A 17,127-nucleotide genomic window follows, 5' to 3' on the forward strand; every position below is an offset into this window, starting at 1 on the left:
AGGAACATAAATCTCATTAATAAGGTACTTTATTAATTACCAGCCCTAACTTTCTTGTGGCAAGTTTAATTGGCAATATATGTGCAAATGTAGCAACTTCACAAAACTCATGGGGAAGTTGAGGGTGAGCTTACATTTTTGTGAGACTAAAGGCGGAGCATCGCAAATCGTATCAACTCTCAAGTTAACGGGATATCTTCTTTGCCACAAGTTGCTGGACGATTTACATATTAATAATGATGAGTGCCATTATTTTGTCAGCAAATTCTGGGTCATTATGTCTATCACATTTGTCCTCACTTGTGTTTCTTCAACCATTAAAACAGGTAGACTGATTCACACTTGATGGAAACAAGGCTGAATGTAAATCCACAAACTAGTTTATTTTGTAATTGTCATCAGACTATCACGCTGATAAATCCCTGGGACCTGATAGTCTGCATCCCAGAGTACTTAGGGAAGTGGCCCCAGAAATAGTGGATGCATTGGTGATCATTTTCCAACAGTCTATCGACTCTGGATCGGCTCCTATGGACTGGAGGGTAGCTAATGTAACACCACTTTTTAAAAAAGGAGGCAGAGAGAAAACGGGTAATTATAGACTGGTTAGCCTGACATCAGTAGTGGGGAAAATGTTGAAATCAATTATTAAAGATGAAATAGCAGCGCATTTGGAAAGCGGTGACAGGATCGGTCCAAGTCAGCATGGATTTATGAAAGGGAAATGATGTTTGACAAATCTTCCAGAATTTTTTGAGGATGTAACTAGTAGAGTGGACAAGGGAGAACCAGTGGATGTGGTGTATTTGGACTTTCAAAAGGCTTTTGACAAGGTCCCACACAAGAGATTGGCGTGCAAAATTAAAGCACATGGTATTGGGGGTAATTTACTGACGTGGCTAGAGAACTCGTTGGCAGACAAGAAGCAAAAAGATAAACGGGTCCTTTTCAGAATGGCAGGCAGTGACTAGTGGGGTGCCGCAGGGCTCAGTGCTGGGACCCTAGCTATTTACAATATACGTCAATGATTTAGATGAAGGAATTGAGTGTAATATCTCCAAGTTTACAGATGACACTAAGCTGGGTGGCGGTGTGAGCTGTGAGGAGGATGTTAAGAGACTACAGGGTGACTTGGACAGGTTAGGTGAGTGGACAAATGCATGGCAGATGCAGTATAATGTGGATTAATGTGAGATTATCCACTGGTGGCAAAAACAGGAAGGCAGAATATTATCTGAATGGCGGCAGATTAGAAAAAGGGGAGGTGCAATAAGACCTGGATGTCATGGGACATCAGTCATTGAAAGTTGACATGCAGGTACAGCAGGCAGTGAAGAAGACAAATGGTATGTTGGCCTTCATAGCTAGGGGATTTGAGTATAGGAGCAGGGAGGTCTTACTGCAGTTGTACAGGACCTTGGTGAGGCTTCACCTGGAATATTGTGTTCAGTTTTGGTCTCCTAATCTGAAGAAAGATGTTCTTGCTATTGAGGGAGTGCAGCGAAGGTTCACCAGACTGATTCCTGGGATGGCAGGACTGACATATGAGGAGAGACTGGATCGAGTGGGCCTGTATTCACTGGAGTTTAGAAGGATGAGAGAGGATCTCATAGAAACATATAAAATTCTGACGGGACTGGACAAGTTAGATGCAGGAAGAATGTTCCCGATGTTGGGGAAGTCCAGGACCAGGGGACACAGTCTAAAAATAAGGGGTAAGCCATTTATGACTGAGATGAGGAGAAACTTCTTCACTCAGAGAGTTGTTAACCTGTGGAATTCTCTACTGCAGAGAGTTGTTGATGCCAGTTCATTGGATATATTCAAGACGGCTAAAGGGATCTAGGGGATGGAGAGAAAGCAGGAAAGGGGTACTGAGGTGAATGATCAGCCATGATCTTATTGAATGGTGGTGCAGGCTCAAAGGGCCGAATGGCCTACTCCTGCACCTATTTTCTATGTTTCTATGTTTCTATGAACAGAGAAACATTAGTAGTAACTTTCACCACACTATAATTTGATTCCGTATCACTCCACGTATCAAATAAAATAATAAACTATGCCATTGTATCCCTATTAGTGGGTTCACTTAACCTTTTATTGTTAACCTTAATGCTGAATTGATCATTTCTCTCTAGGAATAGTCATCTGTCTCAAATAGGGAAATTTAACCTCTCAGCAGATTTTCCACCAATCCGAATTGCAGAAATCTTTTTTTTTTGTTAATTTGACCACAAGAAATTACACAGAATAGACAGAACAGAAACAGGCCATTCGGCCCAACTCTCTCCATGCCAGCGTTATGCTCCACTTCAGCCTCTTCCCAGCCTTCTTCGTCTAAATCTGTCAGCGTAACCCTTTATTCCCTTTTCACAGACAGGTGAAAGGAGAATGCTAAACCTGTACGGAAACACTACTTAAATGTAATTCATTTCCAAATCTGTGGCGTGGAAAAATGGTCAAAAAATCATGAAATGTAAGTGTTTCACAGAGCAAGAAAAGAACAAATGGCAAGCCTTGTTTGGAGAGGTGATGAATTTAGTCAGTGTATTTGTTACAACAATATGTTGCATTCATATAGTGGATGTAAAAATTGAATACAACACTGAACCAAGTAGGGAGAGATTGTGATGACTGAAAGCTCAATCAAAAAGATGTCTTATGAGAGGTTTTTTTTAAACTTTAGGGAGAAGTGAAGGAGCAAGGGGATTTAGAGAGGCAGTTCAAGAAAACAGGATGAAGTTGCCACTAATGGGGACTGAGTTCTAGACTGAAAAAGATTGTAGAGATAGGTTGCTGTGCCTTTGGTAGCTGTGCCTCCTTCATCTGCCTGGACTGTAAGCTCTGAAATTCCCTCCATAACCCTCTCCACCTCTCTACTGCTCTTTCCTCCTTTAAGACACTCATTAAATCGTACCTCTTTGACCAAGCTTTTAGTCTTCTGCCCTAATAGCTCTTTGTGTGGCTTGGTGTCAAATTTTGTTTTATAACGCTCCTGTGAAGCAGCTTGGGACTTTTTATTACGTTAAAGGCACTATAAATACAAGTTTTTGTTGTTGGGATGGGATCAAGGAACTAATATAGGTCAGTGGAGACATGAGTACTGGGCGAATGGGACTTAATGTGCAACAGGTTAATAATGTGATGCTCCTGAGTTCAACTCCAGGTACAGAATTCATGCTTACAAAGGTTCTACTTTGTGATTTGTTCAGAAATTGAATTTTCAAATTACTTGATGTGGTATTAAATTCCACTGTTTCCCCTATGTGCTCTGTCATGGGCAGATAAAGATAAAAACATAAGAAATAGGAGCAGGAGCAGGAGTAGGCCATAAGGCCCCTCGAGCCTGCTCTGCCATTTAATACAATCATGGCTGATCCAATCATACACTCAGGTCCACTTCCCTGCCCGCTCCTCATAACCCCTTCGTCCCTTATCGGTTAATAAACTGTCTATCTCTGTCTTAAATCTACACACTGACCCAGCATCCATAGTTCTCTGAGGCAGTGAATTCCACAGATTCACAACCCTCTTGAGAGAAGAAATTCTTCCTCATCTCAGTTTTAAATGGGCGGCCCGTTATTCTAAGATTATGCCCTCTAGTTCTAGTGTACCTCATCAGTGGAAACATCCTCTCTGCATCCACCTTGTCAAGCCCCCTCATAATCTTATACGTTTCGATAAGATCACCTCTTATTTTTCTGAATCCCAATGAGTAGAGGCCCAACCTACTCAACTTTTCTTCATAAGTCAACCCCCTCATCTCCGGAATCAACCTAGTGAACCTTCTCTGGACTGCCTCCAAAGCAAGTATATCCTTTCGTAAATATGGAAACCGAAACTGTATGCAGTATTCCAGGTGTGGCCTCACCAATACCCTGTACAACTGTAGCAAGACTTCCTTGCTTTTATACTACATCCCCTTTGCAATAAAGGCCAAGCTTCTATTGGCCTTCTTGATCACTTGCTGTACCTGCATACTAACCTTTTGTGTTTCATGCACAAGGACTCCCAGGTCCCACAGTACTGCAGCACTTTGCAATTTTTCTCCATTTAAATAATAACTTGCTCTTTGATTCTTTCTGCCCAAGTCACACTTTTCAACATTATACTCCATCTGCCAAATTTTTGCCCACTCACTTAGCCTGTCTGTCCTTTTGCAGATTGTTTGTGTCCTCCACACACATTGCTTTTCCTCCCATCTTTGTATCGTCAGCAAACTTACCTACGTTACACATGGTCCCTTCTTCCAAGTCATTAATATAGATTGTAAATAATTGAGTGTTCCAGCACTGATCCCTGCGGCACCCCACTCGTTACTGGTTGCCAAACAGCGAATGAACCATTTATCCCGACTTTCTTTTCTGTTAGTTAGCCAATCCTCTATCCATGCTAATAAATTACCCCCAACCCCGTGAACTTTTATCTTGTGCAGTAACCTTTTATGTGGCACCTTGTCAACTGCCTTCTGGAAATCCAAATAAACCCCATCCACTGTTTCCCCTTTATCCACCCTGTTCGTTACATCCTCAAAGAATTCGAGCAAATTTGTCAAACGTGACTTCCCCTTCATAAATCCATGCTCACTCTGCCTGACTGAATTATGCTTTTCCAAATGTCCTGCTACTGCTTCTTTAATAATGGACTCCAACATTTTCCCGACCACAGATGTTAGGCTAACTGCTATATAGGTCTATAGTTTCCTGATTTTTGTCTGCCTCCTTTTTTAAATAGGGGCGTTACATTTGCAGTTTTCCAATCTGCTGGGACCTCCCCAGAATCCAGGGAATGTTGGCAAATTACAACCAATGCATCCAGTATCCCTGCCGCTACTTCTCTTAAGACCCGAGGATGCCAGCCATCAGGTCCAGGGGATTTATCCGCCTTTAGTCCCATTATCTTACTGAGTACCACCTCCTTAGTGATTGTGTTAAGTTCCTCCCCGCCCCCCCCCCCCCCCCCATAGCCCCTTGACTATCCACTTTTGGGATATTGTTAGTGTCCTCTACCGTAAAGACTGATGCAAAATATTTGTTCAGAGTTTCTGCCATCTCCATGTTCCCCATTACTAATTCCCCGGTCTCGTCCTCCAAGGGACCAACATTTACTCTAGCCACTATTTTCCTTTCTTTAATCCTTTTTATATACCTATAGAAACTCTTGCTATCTATTTTTATATTTCGTGCTAGTTTACTTTCATAGTCTATCTTCCCTTTCTTAATCATTTTTTTAGTCGTTCCTTGGGGCGACTTAGTCATTCTTTGCTGGCTTTTAAAAGCTTCACAATCTTCTGTCCCCCCACGAGTTTTGGCCACTTTGTATGCCCTTGTTTTTAATTGGATACCGTCCTTTTTTTCTTTAGTTAGCCACGGATGACTATCTTTTCTTTCACACCCTTTCCTTCTCACTGGAATATATTTTTCTTGAGAGTTGTGAAATATCTCCTTAAATGTACACCACTGCTCATCAACCATCCTACACTTGAATCTATTTTCCCAGTCCACTTTGGCCAACTCTGCCCTCATACCTTTGTAGTCTCCTTTATTTAAGCTTAGTACACTGGTTAGAGATCCAACTTTCTCACCCTCCATCTGAATTTGAAATTCAACCATGCTATGATCACTCATTCCAAGGGGCTCCTTTACTAGGAGATTGTTTTTTAATCCTGCCTCATTACACAGGACCAAATCTAAGATAGCCTGCTCTCTGGTTGGTTCCGTTACATACTGCTCAAGGAACCCATCCCTTATGCACTCTATGAACTCTTCCTCAAGGCTACCCAGACCAAATTGATTTGTCCAATCAATATTGAGGTTAAAATCACCCATGATTATTGCTGTTCCCTTTTTACAAGCCCCCGCTATTTCCTGGTTTATACTCTGCCCAACAGAGTTGATACCGTTCGGGGCCCTATAGACTACGCTCACCAGTGACTTTTTCCCTTAATTATTCCTTATCTCCACCCAAACTGTTTCAACATCCTGATCATTTGAGCAAATATCATTTCTCACTATTTTGTGATTCCATCCTTTATCAACAGAGCTACCCCACCTCCTTTTCCTTTCTGTCTGTCCTTCCGGATTGTCAAGTATCCCTGAATATTTAATTCCCAGTCCTGGTCACCTTGCAACCACGTCTCTGTAATAGCTATCAGATCATACTGATTTGTATCTATTTGTGCTGTCAACTCATCTATTTTGTTATGAATGCGACATGCATTTAGACAAAGCGCCTTTAAATTTTTTTAAATTGTTTTTTCCTTCTTGTTTCATCTCTCCTTCAAACTCACTTTGTTCGGGTTGATATCATTCAAATGGTCTGAGGGAATTAAAAAAAACAGGGAGCTAAAGAATGGCATGCAAACTTAACGTGGAAAAATGAATGCACATTAATATTGGAGGCAGGATGGAAAGATGAGTGTGTATTAACAAAAAAAGAAGAGAATAGAATTTGGGTGTGATTATCTAACATTCACTGGAAGTATTCAAACAATGTGATGCTGTTGTATTTTAAAGTCATTAAACCCTGGATGTAATTTGTTTAACATTTGTTTAACAGCCAAAATATTTAAAATCTATATAACTCATTAATAACACTAAATACAAATTAATTTGTACAGTTTTGTCTACTTTGCCTTCAAATTGAAAACTTACTTTGATTTGAAAAGAGCTCAGAAGAGCGATGAGACTGATTCTAGGTCACAAAACTGTAAATTGTTTGGTTAGGATGATGGAGTTGAACTTGTTCAAATTAAAGAAAGGCTGTAAATATCAGTGCAGAATTGCACTAATAATAACATGAGCGTTATTTGACTGAAACTGAATACAATACTGAAATATATAAGTACAAACTTGGCAAGTCACAAGCAAGACTGCAGATGAGAAGACATTTTTTTCCATATTTCAACATAAAAACCATGCAATGTACCAGGCTGTTCAGCTAATCAACCAAATTCATTACACTAATGGTGTACTATCTGCTCACCTGTAAACTCGATTTCAGGTCCTCGGCGAAGGCTTTGCAAAGCTTATCCCAGCTTTCTGAAAATAAATGGCAGAAGAACTGTCTTAACTTCACATCCTACATTATTCACCTTTGACCAGTTTCCTCTCCTTGGCATTCCCTGGTCTCAGCAGTGCTATGTTACATGCAGTCTTCAATCACTTTATCTGTACTTGCAGAACTATAGGACATTTTAGGACTAGGAAAAGGCCATTCAACCCAAAAGGTCACCCCTTCACAACCAGACATTGATCCAGCTCTTTTTCAATTTTTGTCTTCATGTTTGTACACATTAAGGTGAGGGATATTAGTGCTGGGAAGTGAAACTCTTCCCATTTCCAGCAGGTCAGGTATAATATAGCCAGATGCATAATAAAGCTCCTTCTACTTTGTCCCAACATTGTGTTCTGTCTCTATCTCAGAAGAGCACCTCCAACTGCACCAGTATGATATTGTTTCCATTTCTCACATCAGGCAGCCTGTGCCCTCTCTGGGTGACATTGCCAGATAGTTCAGAATTAGAGGCAGTTTAGTGTTGGAACTGCCATTAGAGTCAGCAGACAGAGGAGACTTTCATGCCATCAGTCTGGCCAGTGTTTAACCTTCACCTGAAAACTTGCTTCAACATTAAGCAGGCTGGCAGAGGTGAAACACAAGTAAAATATACTGCTGACTAAAATTAAAACGTAGGAGAAAAACTGATGAGGTTGCAAAAATGGTGCCCCCTGTAACTGCTCATGATTTACTTCCAATTTTTGTCACAAAATGACACTTCAAAAGCTTCCATTTGCTAAATGTATAATTTATTTATGACCACAAACAGCAAGTCATGTAGGCCTGTGCCCAGTTTCCTAGCAATAGTCATGACGCTTGCATATTGCGCCAGTCTTCAATATCCCTCCTGTTCCACCCAGACCATCAGGTGACGTGCTAGCTGGTGCGGTTTATCTAGTTTTAATTTAAAGTTGCAATGGTCTCTTCATCGGCCACTCTTTGTGGAAAAGCACTCCATGATCCAACACCCCTTACATAAAGAAATTTATCTTTGTCCTCATTTTTTTATTGACAAGTTTGCATTGATGGCCCCATTTCACTGACTCTCCAGACAGAGGGCTCAGTTTTCCTCGAGCCTGTTTTTTAGCGTACTTGTTCGAGTTGCGCCACTTCATTACGCCAGTAGATGCTCCAGAAAAAAATCTTCGGACTTTTGCCGATGTTTGACCTCCACTCTAGACCTGTGCAGCGTGGCCAGTCACCTCGGGGGTGGGGCCTGCGGTCTGTGCCAGAAGAATGTGCCGGGACGACTGCGCATGCGCTGTGGCAGATCAGCACAACCCTTGAGTGAAAGGCTGTGTTCAAACTGCCTTTGAAGTGGCGAACCTGCCAGAGTGGTACATTCACTACAGTGTCGAGCTCCCAGCCTACAAACTGCACTGCAACAGGTACTGCCATCAGTACAGTGAAACATAGAAACATAGAAAATAGGTGCAGGAGTAGGCCATTCGGCCTTTCTAGCCTGCACCGCCATTCAATGAGTTCATGGCTGAACATGTAACTTCAGTACCCCATTCCTGCTTTCTCACCATACCCCTTGATTCCCCTAGTAGTAAGGACTTCATCTAACTCCTTTTTGAATATATTTAGTGAATTGGCCTCAACTACTTTCTGTGGTAGAGAATTCCACAGGTTCACCACTCTCTGGGTGAAGAAATTCCTCCTCATCTCGGTCCTAAATGGCTTACCCCTTATCCTTAGACTGTGTCCCCTGGTTCTGGACTTCCCCAACATTGGGAACATTCTTCCTGCATCTAACCTGTCTAACCCCGTCAGAATTTTAAACGTTTCTATGAGGTCCCCTCTCATTCTTCTGAACTCCAGTGAATACAAGCCCAGTTGATCCAGTCTTTCTTGATAGGTCAGTCCCGCCATCCCGGGAATCAATCTGGTGAACCTTCGCTGCACTCCCTCAATAGCAAGAATGTCCTTCCTCAGGTTAGGAGACCAAAACTGTACACAATACTCCAGGTAATTGTAGCAACACCTCCCTGCCCCTGTACTCAAATCCCCTCGCTATGAAGGCCAACATGCCATTTGCTTTCTTAACCGCCTGCTGTACCTGCATGCCAACCTTCAATGACTGATGTACCATGACACCCAGGTCTCTTTGCACCTCCCCTTTTCCTAATCTGTCACCATTCAGATAATAGTCTGTCTCTCTGTTTTTACCACCAAAGTGGATAACCTCACATTTATCCACATTATACTTCATCTGCCATGCATTTGCCCACTCACCTAACCTATCCAAGTCGCTCTGCAGCCTCATAGCATCCTCCTCGCAGCTCACACTGCCACCCAACTTAGTGTCATTCGCAAATTTGGAGATACTACATTTAATCCCCTCGTCTAAATCATTAATATACAGTGTAAACAGCTGGGGCCCCAGCACAGAACCTTGCGGTACCCTACTAGTCACTGCCTGCCATTCTGAAAAGTACCCATTTACTCCTACTCTTTGCTTCCTGTCTGACAACCAGTTCTCAATCCATGTCAGCACGCTACCCCCAATCCCATGTGCTTTAACTTTGCACATTAATCTCTTGTGTGGGACCTTGTCGAAAGCCTTCTGAAAATCCAAATATACCACATCAACTGGTTCTCCCTTGTCCACTCTATTGGAAACATCCTCAAAAAATTCCAGAAGATTTGTCAAGCATGATTTCCCTTTCACAAATCCATGCTGACTTGGACCTATCCTATCACCTCTTTCCAAATACACTGCTATGACATCCTTAATAATTGATTCCATCATTTTACCCACTACCGATGTCAGGCTGACCGGTCTATAATTCCCTGTTTTCTCTCTCCCTCCTTTTTTAAAAAGTGGGGTTACATTGGCTACCCTCCACTCCATAGGAACTGATCCAGAGTCAATGGAATGTTGGAAAATGACTGTCAATGCATCCACTATTTCCAAGGCCACCTCCTTAAGTACTCTGGGATGCAGTCCATCAGGCCCTGGGGATTTATCGGCCTTCAATCCCATCAATTTCCCCAACACAATTTCCCGACTAACAAGGATTTCCCTCAGTTCCTCCTCCTTACTAGACCCTCTGACCCCTTTTATATCCGGAAGGTTGTTTGTGTCCTCCTCAGTGAATACCGAACCAAAGTACTTGTTCAATTGGTCCGCCATTTCTTTGTTCCCCGTTATGACTTCCCCTGATTCTGACTGCAGAGGACCTACGTTTGTCTTTACTAACCTTTTTCTCTTTACATATCTATAGAAACTTTTGCAATCCGTCTTAATGTTCCCTGCAAGCTTCTTCTCGTACTCCATTTTCCCTGCCCTAATCAAACCCTTTGTCCTCCTCTGCTGAGTTCTAAATTTCTCCCAGTCCCCGGGTTCGCTGCTATTTCTGGCCAAATTGTATGCCACTTCCTTGGCTTTAATACTATCCCTGATTTCCCTTGATAGCCACGGTTGAGCCACCTTCCCTTTTTTATTTTTACGCCAGACAGGAATGTACAATTGTTGTAGTTCATCCATGCGGTCTCTAAATGTCTGCCATTGCCCATCCACAGTCAACCCCTTCAGTATCATTCGCCAATCTATCCTAGCCAATTCACGCCTCATACCTTCAAAGTTACCCTTCTTTAAGTTCTGGACCATGGTCTCTGAATTAACTGTTTCATTCTCCATCCTAATGCAGAATTCCACCATATTATGGTCACTCTTCCCCAAGGGGTCTCGCACAACGAGATTGCTAATTAATCCTCTCTCATTACACAACACCCAGTCTAAGATGGCCTCCCCCCTAGTTGGTTCCTCGACATATTGGTCTAAAAAACCATCCCTTATGCACTCCAGGAAATCCTCCTCCACTGTATTGCTTCCAGTTTGGTTAACCCAATCTATGTGCATATTAAAGTCACCCATTATAACTGCTGCACCTTTATTGCACGCACCCCTAATTTCATGTTTGATGCCCTCCACAACATCACTACTACTGTTTGGAGGTCTGTACACAACTCCCACTAATGTTTTTTGCCCTTTGGTATTCTGCAGCTCTACCCATATAGATTCCATATCATCCAAGCTAATGTCCTTCCGAACTATTGCCTTAATTTCCTCCTTAACCAGCAATGCTACCCCACCTCCTTTTCCTTTTATTCTATCTTTCCTGAATGTTGAATAACCCTGGATGTTGAGTTCCCAGCCCTGATCATCCTGGAGCCACGTCTCCGTAATCCCAATCACATCATATTTGTTAACATCTATTTGCACAGTTAATTCATCCCCCTTATTGCGGATACTCCTTGCATAAAGACACAAAGCCTTCAGGCTTGTTTTTTTAACACCCTTTGTCCTTTTAGAATTTTGCTGTACAGTGGCCCTTTTTGTTCTTTGCCTTGGGTTTCTCTGCCCTCCACTTTTCCTCATCTCCTTTCTGTCTTTTGCTTTTGCCTCCTTTTTGTTTCCCTCTGTCTCCCTGCATTGGTTCCCATCCACCTGCCATATTAGTTTAAATCCTCCCCAACAGCACTAGCAAACACTCCCCCTAGGACATTGGTTCCGGTCCTGCCCAGGTGCAGACCGTCCGGTTTGTACTGGTCCCACCTCCCCCAGAACCGGTTCCAATGCCCCAGGAATTTGAATCCCTCCCTGCTGCACCACTGCTCAAGCCACGTATTCATCTGCGCTATCCTGCGATTCCTACTCTGACTATCACGTGGCACTGGTATCAATCCCGAGATTACTACTTTTGAGGTCCTAAAACGCTGCAATCACCATATTGTTAAGAGACTAAAGGCTGTTTGTTCAAAATACCACGGCTGAGGGAATAGTTGAATGCCTGGATTGAAAACTGCCTCATTCTTCAAATTCCTTAACAGAAGATTAATTACATTAGGGTATACACAATATTGTGACTTTGCTTATTGTTAAAGGGGGGCTGTATGGTGTGCTATTGTTTACCGGGTTGTTGGAGGGTCTGTATGCCCGCACCCCCAGCCTCTACGTTGACTTGCCGCTACTCTGTAGTTCTGATGCTGGCCAGTTCGCTCCTTCCCGCCCCAGCCCAGGCCGAGTGGCCTCCCGGTGCATTCTCCCGCCCCAGCCCAGGCCGAGTGGCCTCCCGGTGCATTCTCCCGCCCCTAGCCCAGGCCGAGTGGCCTCCCAATGCGTTCTCCTGCCCCTAGCCCAGGCCGAGTGGCCTCCCAATGCGTTCTCCTGCCCCTAGCCCAGGCCGAGTGGCCTCCCAATGCGTTCTCCTGCCCCTAGCCCAGGCCGAGTGGCCTCCCACACCGGCCCGCTTCCTTCCCGGGCCAAGTGCAGAAAGATGAATTGGAGTTTGATGCTGAAGATATGACTTCAATTTTTTATTTCTTATAGAATTGTGGTAATGATTATTTCTTGATTATTTTAATTGTGCGAAGGATGGTTTTGCAAGTCTGTTCCCTCTGAGAAGTGGTGTTTCTATTGAATGGATTTTATTTTTCAATGTCTGGTTAGTATTGTTTGCAAATGCACTCTGCATTGATTTATTTAACATTGCTAAGGCCTGGGTGGTTCAGGTCAAGGTCCTCTCCGCTTCCCTCCCCTATCCCATGATCATATTGAATAGTGGTGCAGGCTCGAAGGGCCGAATGGCCTGCTCCACCGTTCAATATTTTCTATGTTTCTATCCCAGGCCGAATGGCCTCCGATGTACTTACCTGCACCGATTTCTTTAACTTTCCGCAAGGGTTTTCTCGAGTGGCCACAAACGCTAGCCTAAGTAGAAATAGGGTAACTATTAGCTGGTCAAAGTTGCCTAAATGGCCAGAACTGGCATAGGTGGCTGGTAACGCCCCCTTTTGAGAAATAAAAACGTACTTAAAAAATACGTAACTAAGTGAGTTATGCTGGTGCAAATTGATTGGGGAAACTGGGAATTTTTAAGTTAGGCCAGAAAAAGCAGCCTACTCCACAAAAAAAACAGAGCAAATACTGGGGGAAATTGAGCCTAAAGGAACTAGTCTTTCCCTTCATTATTTTTTTAAACTTCTGTTAAATCTCTTTTATGCCTTCTCTGTTTCAGTGAAAATAGTCTTTGTATCTGAAGTCTCTCATAACTCTGGTTTTCCATTCCTGGCATCGTCCTAATGAATCTGCACTGTACGTGCTTCATGGCTTTAATGTTTTTTTTATAATGGGGAGCCCAAAATTTCACACAGTACACGAACTGTAGCCTAATCAATGTTTTGTATAAACTTACCATTATTCTTGTACTTTATGCCGCTATTTATAAAATTCAAAATACTTTTAATCATTTTGTGGATTTATCTACTTGTACTCACACTTTCAGGAGTTGAGTATTTGAACCCTTGGGTCTTGCTGTTCATCCATATCCTTCAGCACCTTTCCATTGAGTGTATACTCCCATTCCTGGTTTATTTCCAAAATGTGTTATTTTCCACCTGTCCATGTTAAAATGCATCTTCCACCGGTCATCTTGTGCTGCTAACTTGACTGTATTTACTGAAGTCTTTTACAGTCTTCCTCGCTGTTTTCAAAACCCCGTACTTATAGGGCGTCGTCACATTTCAATATTGTCTTCTCCTTTCCCAAGTCCAAGTCATCTGTATCTACCAAGAATAAAAGATCTAGCATTGAACCCCAAGACAACCCAATTTCAAGCCTTTTCCAGTTCAGGTAACACCCGTTTACCATAATTCTCTTTCCTGTCAATCAACTTATTATACAGGTGTCTTGGCAAATATTTATCCCTCAATCAACATCACTGAAACAAATTATCTGGTCATTATCACATTGCTGTTTGTGAGAACTTGCTGTGTGCAAAGTGGCTGCCGCATTTCCTATGTTACAACAGTGACTACACTCCAGAAGTACTTCATTGGCTGTAAAGTGCTTTGAGATGTCCGGTGGGAGTGAAAGGCGCTATAAAAATCCAAGAATTCCTTTCCTGCAGCAGACTTCGATAGGGATACAAAGAAAATAATAAGCGGTGCATAAAAGGAGATTGAAACAAGTTTGCAGGAGATATCAAAGCTCGTAGTAAATGTTTTTATGCATATATTAAGTGAATGAGAGTGGAGGGAAATGTGGACCCATTAAATAAAGACATGCATGTGATGCTGTATAGGATAATAAGGAAATGGCAGACTCGTTAAACACACTTTTTTCACAGTAGAGGAAGAGGACGAAATACCAGTGATACAAGGGAACCTAAAAATAAGTCAAGGTGAAGAACTTATTAGATTTAACGTAGTCTAAAAAAAAAATGTTAATTGAGAAACTAATGGGGCTTAAGAAAGACAAATATTCAGGATCTGATGTTTCCACCCTAGGGTATTAAAAGAAATAAGTAGGGAAATTGCAAATGTGTTCGTCATAATTTTCAGGAATTGTGCCTTTGGAATGGAAAATAGTTAATGCCACTCTATTTTTTTAAGATGTGCGGGAGGGGGAAACGACAGAGCAATCGGTTTAACATCAATTATAGAGAAGTTACTGGAATCTATCATCAGGGACAGAGTGTCTGAGCATTTGAACAAGTATGAGCTGATGAAATATGCAGCATGGATTTGTGAAGGCTAGGACATGTCAGACTAATCTAGTGAAAATAAAAGTGCACGGAATTGGAAGTAACTTTGTGACATAGATCACAATTTCCTCTAGCTAAATATAGGGAAGAGTGGAGCCATTGGCTTTTGACCCCACCACAAACTCCTTTCGTTATAATAGATTTGGTCCCTCTCCTTACCATTGCCTGAGGCTGAACCTGACTTCGCAGCCTCAGTGTCCTATTCGATCTTGAGCTGAGTTTACAACCTCATATCATCTTCACCATAAAGACTGCCTCCTCTTGCCTGTAACATCGCCTGTCTCTGCCCCTGTGTCAATCTGTCTGCTGCTGTAACTCTCATCCATGCTTTTGACACCCTCTGACTCAACTATTTCAATGCTTTACTGGCCAGCCTCCCATCTTTCAGCCTACGGTAAACTTAATTTTATCTAAAACTCTATGGCCATGAAATTTGTCTCGGGCGATGCCGCAAAAGGGGCGGTATTGGATCGACCACCTGCTATACGCAGCACCTGATATTCAGTTCGATTGACTGCAATGGAACCGAATATCAGATGCTGCGCATAAAGGGCAGGCGATCCAATACCGCCCGTATTGTGATGATGCTACTGCCTGAGACAAATTTCTAGCCCGATAGACCATATTCTGTCCCTAACTAATCCTGCTCATTCATCACCCCCTGTTCTTGTTGGCCGACATTGATTTCCAGTCCTCCAAAACTTTCAGTTTCAGGTACTCATTCTGTGTTTAAATCCTTTCATGGCCTTGTCCTTCTCTATCTTTCTAACCTCCTTCAGCCCCTCTACCCCAAACTCTCCAATTCTGGCTTCCTGTGCATTTCCCCCTACCATTGTCCCACCATTGATGGCCGTATCTTCAGCCATCTATACTCTGCACACTATAATTTCTTCCCTAAACCCTTCCGCCTCTCCAACTTCCTGTTCTCTTTTCAGATTCTTCTTGAAGCTCATCTCTTTGAGCTTATAAACCATGTAAATGGCATTTTCTTTTTCTAATCTCTCTGTTTCTTCAAAGAATTCTACAAGGTTGGTCAAGTTCAACATGCCCTTTAGAAATCCCTTCTGACTGGCCCTGATTAGGAGATTAGTAATTTTATCCCATATTGTAGACTCTTAAGCCCCTGAAATTCAGGAGTCTTTATTCTGTTGCAGAGCATAACTCCTGGCCACTTACAACAAGTGATATTGACCCTGTCCCAAATTTTGAGAATGAGGTTATTTAAATAGTTGAGACACTTGTAGAACCACTGAACTGTGCCCACCCCGAATAAGTGCCTGGGTATCAGAGTGGTACAGAAACCCTTCGCAGGTGAATAGGAACATTTCTTTAAAAAAAAATTGGCCATAGCAGAACCATACTGGCTTTTACTAAGTAATTGATCTCCGTGTTTGGGCTGCCTTAAAGCCCAATAGACACGCCATGCCTCCTGTCCACAGGCATGAATGCCCTGAAGCCAATTAGGTATTAGCCATAGTTCAGTGGTAGCATTGTCTCCTCTGTGTCATAAGGTTGTTCGTTTAAGCCCCATTCCAGAGACTTGAGCACAAAATCTATGCAGACATTGCATCGTCATCATCATAGGGGGTCCCTCTAATCGAGGATGACTTGCTTCCACACCAAAAAGTGATGAGTTCACAGGTGTTTCAATGAAGGACCTAATATTCCAGGTCCCGAACTACATGTTGTAGGGTGGAAGATGCCTGTGCGTGTGTTTTTTTTAATGTTTGGTGGCCGTTGCACACCATCCACCACATGGGCTGACAGAGCTAGGTCTTGATCCAGTGGCAAGGATTAACCAAGACGACTGGAGACCAGCTCTGCTGCACAGACCTAGTGCACACACATATCGCAGTGTGGGCTGGTCCGTGCTGCCCCCGGGCACTCACCTCTTCTGGGCCCCAAACTCTCACATCTTCTTAGCCCCAATCACGTCGCTCCACGATCACTTGCCGCTCCTGCTGTACCTGCCAACGCGCTAATCAACGACCTAAACTTTGGTGACGTCCAATTCAGTCAACCTCTTCAAAGCTGTCGCTCTCCAGCACACGCTGTACTTTGAAGCGGCATGCTGCTTTGAAGGCCCCGACCTGCTGATGGTCCTTGCAGGTCGGGGCCGCCGTGCCCAACACCACTATCATATCTCTTTGAACTTCTTATACATGACTCTTGGGGCCCTGGAAGTGTTGCAGGGTGTAAATAAAATATACTGCTGTTGTAAGCTTCTTCTGAAGCTGGCTCAAAAGACAATGGTGGCTTGGTTGTTGACACAAACACAGTGCAGTACTGAGGGAGTTGTCCACTGTCGGTGGTGCCGTCATTCGGGTGCTCTCTCAGGTGGACATAAAAGATCCCAGAATCCTTCTGTCTCTGTACCTGTCTTTCTGCTTTAAAAACTTCAAAACCTGTCTCTTCAGACCATGCTTCCAGTTGACCTTTCAATATTTAATTTCCTTGCTCAATGTTTATTTCCATTTATCAATTTGTGAAGCTGTCTGGGACTTGTACTATTAAATGG

The 17,127-nt window shown here is 42.9% G+C and overlaps 2 protein-coding genes across 2 annotated transcripts in view; one reads left to right on the top strand and one right to left on the bottom strand.

Moving 5' to 3' along the window:
- The window catches only part of nt5dc1 (5'-nucleotidase domain containing 1), a 796,921-nt gene that overhangs the window by 227,898 nt on the left and 551,896 nt on the right, over window positions 1–17,127 (top strand). The gene's annotated exons all lie outside the window — the stretch shown is intronic.
- Window positions 1–17,127, bottom strand: part of LOC139266982 (collagen alpha-2(IV) chain-like) — a 160,909-nt gene that overhangs the window by 44,857 nt on the left and 98,925 nt on the right. Inside the window, exons 8-9 of the mRNA XM_070884621.1 lie at window positions 15,527–15,683; window positions 12,718–12,855 (exon numbers count right to left, since the gene is read on the bottom strand). Coding sequence (XP_070740722.1) covers window positions 12,718–12,855; window positions 15,527–15,683 — 295 coding nt within the window. The remainder of the gene's footprint in view (window positions 1–12,717; window positions 12,856–15,526; window positions 15,684–17,127) is intronic.

This window comes from Pristiophorus japonicus, chromosome 7 (genome assembly GCF_044704955.1).
Source record: "Pristiophorus japonicus isolate sPriJap1 chromosome 7, sPriJap1.hap1, whole genome shotgun sequence".
NCBI classification, from domain to species: domain Eukaryota; kingdom Metazoa; phylum Chordata; class Chondrichthyes; family Pristiophoridae; genus Pristiophorus; species Pristiophorus japonicus.